The 8,189-nt window shown below is 54.9% G+C and overlaps 1 protein-coding gene across 1 annotated transcript; it reads right to left on the reverse strand.

Annotated features, from left to right (window-relative positions):
- Positions 1-1,857: 1,857 nt before the first annotated feature.
- LOC140680815 (olfactory receptor 14C36-like) lies at positions 1,858-2,835 on the reverse strand. Its single transcript, XM_072919561.1, has 2 exons — positions 2,103-2,835; positions 1,858-1,895 (listed from the first exon to the last, which is right to left on the reverse strand). The coding sequence occupies exons 1-2, from the start codon at positions 2,833-2,835 to the stop codon at positions 1,858-1,860; spliced, it is 771 nt and encodes a 256-aa protein (XP_072775662.1).
- Between the last annotated feature and the right edge of the window lie 5,354 nt (positions 2,836-8,189).

Below are 8,189 nucleotides of genomic sequence, written 5' to 3' on the forward strand. Positions count from 1 at the left end.
ACAGGCTGGATCCAGAGCCCAAACCCAACAAGGTGAGGTTTAACAAGTCCAAGTGCCGGGTCCTGCACTTTGGCCACAACAACCCCTGCAGTGCTACAGGCTGGGGACAGAGTGGCTGGACAGCAGCCAGGCAGAAAGGGACCTGCAGGGACTGATGGACAGCAGGCTGGACATGAGCCAGCCGTGTGCCCAGGTGGCCAAGAAGGCCAATGGCTCCTGGCCTGGATCAGGAATGGTGTGGCCAGCAGGAGCAGGGCAGTGATTCTTCCCCTGTGCTCAGCACTGGTTGGGCAGCACCTCGAGTGCTGTGTCCAGTTCTGGACCCCCCAACTTAGGAAGGCCATGGAGGGGCTGGAGCATGTCCAGAGAAGGGCAACACGGCTGGTGAGGGGTCTGGAGCACAAATCCTGTGAGGAGCGGCTGAAGGGGCTGGGGTTGTTTATCTTGGAGAAGAGGAGGCTCAGGGGAGATAAGGTGGTGTCAGGGCACAGGTTGGACTTGATGATCTCCAAGGTCTTCTCCAACCTTGCTGATTCTGTGATTCTCTGAATCCACCCTTGGAGCAGCTGCAGGATGAGCCCTGGGCCTCCTCTTCAGAAGCTCCAGCAGCCCAGGTCCCTCAGCTTCTCCTCACAGCCCCAAAGCCCTTCCTGTCAGTCCTGCAGAGCCTCTGCAGCTCCTCCTCACTGCCCAGAACAGGGAACCCCACAGCCAGACACAGCAGCCCAGATGTGCCCCCCTGGCCTGGGGTGCCTCTGGCAAGGGAGCAGCACCAGGCACTGCAGGAGCCTGCAGACAATTCCTGCAGCACTTGTGGGATGATCCTGCTCCCTAAGAGAGGTTCTGGTGCCAATTTGGGAACTGGAGGCCAGAGAGGAAAGAGCAAACAGGGATGGGCAGCTTGCAGGAGAGGGAAAAGGGGCGGGAAGGAGGAAGAAATTTGTAGAAAGGGGAATAAAGAAAGCAAAGGTGAAGCCAAGGAAATGCTCAGGGCAATTTGGGGGTGGCTGCCAGGCAGCCCTGGCTCTGAGCAGCAGCGTCTGCAGTGGGACAGGAAACTCCCAGCTGATGGGAACAAACTTTCAGGCTGACTGCAGAGGCCAGGACAAAGCTGAGTGGTTTCCCTGGCGTCCCCCAGCCCTTCCTGGCCCCAAGGGCTGCTGGCATTTGTGCTCCCTCAGGTTCATGTCCCCACAGCATGGGGGTGCTCCTGCCTGCTGTGTGCAATGCAAACAGGGGCTGCTGAGCACCTCTGTGAGCTGGGGGAGAGGCCAGGGCTGCAGAGGGGGGATGTTGTTGGCAGCTCCATGAGGATGCTCTGGGACGCTGCCCTGGGCTGTGCAGCGCACTGGGGATGGATCAGCCCCTGCTCTGCTGCTCCTTCCCGTCTCCCCCAGGGCCCTTGCAGAGCACCAGCCGTGCTGTTTGCCCCCAGCCTGCCCACGGCCAGCCTGGGGCTGCTCACGGGGGTTTTCTGTGCTGAGCATTGGCCTGGCCGTGTTCTTGAGAGAGCCTGGGCAAGGAGCCTGGAGCCCCCAGGGCCTGGCCTGAGGCGTCAGCGCTGCCCCAGCAGTGCCCATGGCCTGTCCCTGCTGCAGCCCCGGCACTGCCACCCCCAGGACTGTGCCCAGCCACAAAAACACTCAGGCCCTACAGCAACACCAGGGACACCAAGGCAGCGGGGCAGGGCCACGGGAGCAGCACTGGCAGCACCAAGTGCTGCTGCTCCTGGGCACAGCTGCTGTGCCAGCACTGATCTGCCCCAGTTCTGCACACAGACATTGCTGCTGCAGCTCCAGAGAAGGCAACAAAAGGAGTTGTCTGCAGAAAACCTTGCTGGGAGAACATTTAGTTCCTTTAAAGCCACTGAAACCACAGGCCCTCATTGACACAGTCTGTGGGCACAGGGAAGGCGGAGAGAAAAAAAAAGAGAAATTACACAAAAAATGACATTTCTTTGTGGGCAACATGAAAATGTTAAACAAAGAAAAAGAACCTCCAAGAGGAGAACAAAAAGAAGGATCAAAGATAACTTTTATTTAAAGTGATGGGCAGAAATTGGCCAGCAGTTTAATGTTCCTGAAAGCATCCAGTCATCATACTACACACTGCAGCCTTGAGCTCCTGGTTCCTCAGGCTGTAGATGAGGGGGTTCAGGGCTGGAGGCACCACCGAGTACAGAACTGACAGGGCCAGATCCAGGGATGGGGAGGACATCGAGGGGGGCTTCAGGTGAGCAAACATGACAGTGCTGACAAACAGGGAGACCACAGCCAGGTGAGGGAGGCAGGTGGAAAAGGCTTTGTGCCATCCCTGCTCAGTGGGGATCCTCAGCACAGCCCTGAAGATCTGCACATAGGAGAAAATAATGAACACAAAACAACCAAATCCGAAAGACATAGAAAGAGTAATGAGCCCAAGTTCTCTGAGGTAGGATTTGGAGCAGGAGAGCTTGAGGATCTGGGGGATTTCACAGAAGAACTGTCCCAGGACATTGCCATGGCACAGGGACAGGGAAAATGTACTGGCTGTGAGCATGAGAGCATTGAGAAAGGCACTGGCCCAGGCAGCTGCTGCCATGTGGGCACAAGCTCTGCTGCCCAGGAGGGTCCCGCAGTGCAGGGGTTTGCAGATGGACACGTAGCGGTCGTAGCACATGACAGTGAGAAGGGAAACCTCTGCTGAAATGAAAAAGACAAACAGAAGCAGCTGTGCAGCACATCCTGAGTAGGAGATGGTGCTGGTGTCCCAGAGGGAATTGTGCAGGGCTTTGGGGACAGTGGTGCAGATGGAGCCCAGGTCGCTGAGGGCCAGGTTGAGCAGGAAGAAGAACATGGGCGTGTGCAGGTGGTGGCCGCAGGCTACGGCGCTGATGATGAGGCCGTTGCCCAGGAGGGCAGCCAGGGAGATGCCCAGGAAGAGGCAGAAGTGCAGGAGCTGCAGCTGCCGCGTGTCTGCCAGTGCCAGCAGGAGGAAGTGGCTGATGGAGCTGCTGTTGGACATTTGCTGTGGCTGCACATGGGCACCTGGTCATGGAGAAAGGACAGTGAGAAGTCAGGAGAGGCTGTTTGGAGCCAAAGCTGGGCCATTCCCTGCAGCCTGTCCTGCTGGGACTCACCCACCAATGTTCCTGCTCTGGGAAAACCTTCACCCAGGTCCCAGGAGTTGTTTTAGGAATTGTTTTCCTACCCACACACCATTCCTGGCTCTCTCAGGTCAGAAATCCCCAGCATTCCTGCTGCACTCAGAGTTTGCCACTGAGAGATGTGAGAGGCAAAGGATTCCCTGTGGCTGAGGGCAGGTGAGGGGCTGGATGGGCTTGTTCCCCCAGCACTGCTCTGCTCAGCCCCCTCTGCTTCCCTGAGCATCTCCCTGGCCTGGACATTCCCTCCTGAGAGGTGCCTTGTCCCTGCCAGCGCTCACAGAGCCCATCCCACCCTGTGTGCCCTCGGCCCGGCCCTACAGAAACCTGCCTGTGTGCAGGGCCCTGGCTGGGGCAGGCTCTGTGTGCAGCTGGGCAAGGGCAGCTCAGGAGAGCCCTGCTGGGCCCTGCAGAGCTGATGCTGCTGCTGTCCAGGGCTGAGGAGTGGCTGAAGGCCCTTTGGGAGGCTCCCAGCAGAGACACTGACCACCCAAAGTCACAGTTCTGGAGTCTCTGTAAATGTTCAAACATTCCTTTGATGATCCTGTGTGTCCCTTTCAACTCAGAATGTTCTGTCATTCTGGGATTACAATTCCTGTTCTGCTTCTCTCATCCCCCTTGCCACAGTGTTAGAACAGTAAAGTAAAAATCAGATTTATTGGAAGCTTCCAGGCGTCCCAGCTGAAATGGAGCATACCCAGCCCCTGATGTAAACAATTTATTAAGGTCGATTATTTAGGATATTTAACAGGAACATCCAATAGGAGATTCAGTTGCCCCAGTTATACACCCCTGGCTCAACCCATTGGAGTAGGTCCAAGGGCTTCTTTGCCTGAGTTTTTGTTATCTCTGTTCACATTCAAAAACCAAAATGTTCTTCTTGTAGGTCCACCTCCTGATAATAAGACTACATAGTATTTAAAAATATATTTAGACAGCTTATTGTTCTAAAATATAAGTGAAAGGAAAGGAAACATACTAAAGTTAATTAAGGATTATAATTTTTTCAAGTATATAATAGTAGGTAAATAGAGTTAATTAAGGGTTTAATGGAGTCAGGTAAGGGTTATAGATTTATAACTTTATAATAGCAATTTACAGAGCTATGAATAGATGAAAAATATATAAAGAGCAAAAATCTTTTTGTCACAGACCCAAATTTGCCATCCAGCTCCAAGCAGGAAATTGAAAACACTCTCAGGAAAGCCCCTAACCTTTACAGCAATCCCAGGCTTACCTTCTTTGGGAAGTGCCCTCCGGAGCTGTGCCCAGGCTGGTCTGGAGCTGGGAGCAGCCCTGCCCCACCCAGCCCCTCTCAGCAGCAGCACCTGCCCTGCTCAGGGCGGCTCCTTCCCCCCACAGCTCCTGGCCAGCGCTGGGAGCAGCTCCAGGGCCGGCTGAGAGCTGTCCCTGGCAGGCAGCAGAGTCCTGGCCCAGCACAGCGCCCTGGGCTGCAGGACCCTGCTCTGCAGGACAGCCCTGGGCACCCCTGGCTGCTCTGCACAGGAGATGAGCAGAGAATGCACTCACAGGGGCTGTGGGCATTGGGATGTTCCAGCTTTAGGAGATCACTCCAGGAGCTGCAGCTGCATTGTCCTGCAGCCAGAGGTTCCTGTGCCAAGGGCTGGCAGTGATTCTGCCCCAGGCACTTCTCAGCCCTTCCCAGCCCTGACTGATTGAAGCTCTCTGTGCCTCTGTGCTGTGCCCGGGCTGGCTGCAGGCAGTGCCCCAGCCCTGCTGGGCTGGGAGAAGAGCTGCTCAGCAAGAGAAATGTGCTTTTGAAGCTCTGCTTGGTTACCAGGATCACCCTCTGTGCCAGGAGCCCGGCCCAGCTCAGCAGCACAGACACAGCACAAGGACTTTAATGACCCTCTGGGGCTTTGTGCTCAGGCCCTGAACATCAGGCCCTGGGAGGGAGCTGCAGAAACCTCTCCAGAACTCCAAGTCAGAATCCAACTCCAAAGTTTCTTGGACTTTTAATGGGTCCCACTGAGGGACACGACTGAGAAAGTGTCCCCAGGCCCCAGGCAGAGCAGAGAACTGGCGGCACTGATGACAGGTGGGGACAAAGAGAAGCCAAGTCTTGGTGCCCTGGGGCACAGCAGGGTCTGTGCCACCAAGGGCTGGGAGGAGACACCTTGTCCTGAGGCCCTGGGGCCTCCTGGCACAGCCCCAGCCAGGCTGGGCACTGTCACCCCCTGGTCCTGCCCTCAGCATCCCCCCCTAGCCCACATCCCAGTGGCCTCAAGGATCTGCTGGAAGGAGTCCCTGGGGAGCCTTGGTCAGGAATGGCCCTGGGGGCTCCTTCATGCTCCCAGGGACTGCAGGTTTTTCAAAGGACTTTGGGCTTTGCTTTTACCTTGGAGTCTCTGAGAGATTTGTGCAATCATGGCCTCCAATTATCTGCTGTAATTAGTCCCTGGAGAGGCTTTGTCAGGAACAACACTCAGTGGGGCTCATTAATGCTTCAAGGTACTTCAGTTATTTTAAGGTACTTGGTGTTTCCCTTTTGATCCAGACTCTGTGAGTAGCTTGTGAAATCGTGGCCCCAATTATCTGCTTTAAGGAGTTCCTTGAGAGCTTTGTACAGACACTCAGTGGGACTTACTAATGCTTGAAGATACTCAACTTTTGGAAGGTACTTTGGATTTTCCTTTCCACACTGAGAGGTTTTTGTGCCATTTTGAGTCTCTAATCAATTTTTGTTCAATCCTGGCCTCCATTTCTCTCCTCCAAGGAGTGCATGAGGAGCCTGTGTTGGGCATGGGCCTCAGTGGGACCTATTAATATTTTGAGACACTTTGGGTTTTTCCTGTGACTTTGACTCCTGGAAAGGTTTGTTCCATCTCCTCTCAGGCCCTGAGGTTCCAGGGCTCAGCTCCAAATGCACCACGGTGCTCATTAGGATCAAGCAAGTCCTGACAAACCATGGCTCTGCCTTGATTTCCTGCTTGTCTGGGGAGTTCATCAGCAACATTTCTGTAGTGGTTTTGGTTCACCATTTTCAGAATTCTCAGCCAATGCATCAGTTAGTGTGGTGAGCTGTCTCTCCTGGCAGATTTCGTCTGGGAACAATCCTTGCAATATAAGGAAATTTGGAGGAGGAATCCCAATTCTGGCAATGGGCCCCTGGAGGAGGACAGTTCTCTCCAATAGGAAGGCAAGTCCAGAGCTCCAGGGCTTCAGGAACAGATGAGCAGCAGCCCTCAACATGCCAAGCTCAGCCAGACCTGTCAGGTGGCCCCCCAGAGGCCCAGCCAGCCAGACCTGTTCCATGTTCCCTTGGTTCCATGGACCCCACAGTGTCACAATTGTCTCCTTGGCTCCATCAGGCCCTGGAGTGTCACAATGTTCCCCTTGCTTCTGCAGTGTCACAATGGCCCCGTGCTTCCATGAGGCCTTGCAGTGTCACAGTGACTTCGTGGTTCCACAGAGCCCTGATGTGTCACAATGGCCCCTGGGCTCCGTGTGCCCTCGCTGTGTCACAGCGGCTCCTCTGTGACACTGCGGCTGCACAAGGTCACCATGGAACTTTGGTTCCTTGGGGCCCCCAAGTTCACAGTGGTCTCCTTGATTCCATGAGGCCCCACAGTGTCACACTGGCCCCTTGGTTCCATGGGCCCAACAGTGCCACAATGATCCCCTTGGTTCCACAACTTCCCACAGTGTCACACCGGCCCCTTGGTTCCATGAGGATCTGGAGTGTCACACAGGTTTGTGACATTTGTCCTTGCTGCCCCTCACATCCCCCTGCCCCACAAACAGCCCCGAGCCACCCGTGAGGGACAGGCCCTGCTGTGCCAGGCTGGGCTCAGGGCTTGGCCTTTCTGCTTCCCCCAGCCAGCCCAGGCCTTGCTCAGCATTGCAGTTCCCTGCTCTGAGCCTTGGGCTCCCTGCAATCCTGGCCTCAAAGATCTGCTCTCACCAGTCCCTGGGGAGCCTTTGGCAGTCCCTGCCCTCAGTGGGGCCCAGTGATGCTCCAAGGGACTTGGAGTTTTGCTCCTGACTCCTTGAGCAGCTTCTTCACCCTTCTCTCAGTGCCTGAGGGTCCTGGACTCAGTCCCAAATCCATGGCGGGGATCATCAAAATACAGAAAGCCCTCACGGGTGCTTTGACTTCATTAAATTGTTTTCAGCTTTCCAGGGCTTGTGCAGCTGATTGAAGTCAATTTGGAGTTCTATTAAGGAGGAAGATTTCCAAGTGCACTTCATGACCTTTTTTTCTTCAATCAAATGAGTATTTTTTTATTTCCCAGTTAAGAGAAGAGCTGATAGAAGCATTCCCCAGGTGATCTTGATGCTGAAGTTCTCCTTAGGAGGTCTGGGCATGTAGAAGAATGAGCCCACTGAGGTCTGACCCTGCTTGGGCAAGCTGCTCCTCACCCCCAGCCTCACCATGTCTGACATCGCCCACCTGGCAGTGACATCCCTGTGCCCTGCAGCAGAACCTTGTCCCTGAGCTCTGCAGCTCCATGTCCCAGCCCATTGCACCGCGTCCCACCTGCTCTCCTCAGGGCTCTGCCTGCACACAGCGCCAGGAGAAGTTTTCCTCTTGGGAAAGAAAGAATGGAAAAGCCTGAGCAGGTTTCCTAAACAACAAACCCCACTCAGGAGCCACCTGCTCAGTACAGGCTGCCTGGAATGGTGTCACCTTTCTACAAGGAACAGTGTGACCAGAAATGATCTCTGGAAGCAGAATTCTCTGAGTCTCCCAGCTGAATTCTCTGTCCCACTCCTTTCCCTGGATCTCTGTTGCAGATGGAAGCTCCTGGTGCCATCCTCACCTTTAACCTCCCTCTGGAATGCAAACAGGTGTTCCCAGGTGTGTTAAGCAGGATTTGCTCAATGTTTCCATAAATCTTTTGTGTCCCCCATGGAACGAAGGGGCCATTTTGGCACTTGAGGGGGTGACGTGGAAGCAAGGAGTCAATTGTGACCCTGGGGTCCCATGGAACCAAGGGGCCATGGTGGCACAGCAGGGCCACGTGGATCCAGTGGTCCATTGTGACACTGTGGATCCAAGGAGACCATGGAGACACCCCCAGAA

This window comes from Taeniopygia guttata, chromosome 29 (genome assembly GCF_048771995.1).
Source record: "Taeniopygia guttata chromosome 29, bTaeGut7.mat, whole genome shotgun sequence".
Taxonomy (NCBI): domain Eukaryota; kingdom Metazoa; phylum Chordata; class Aves; order Passeriformes; family Estrildidae; genus Taeniopygia; species Taeniopygia guttata.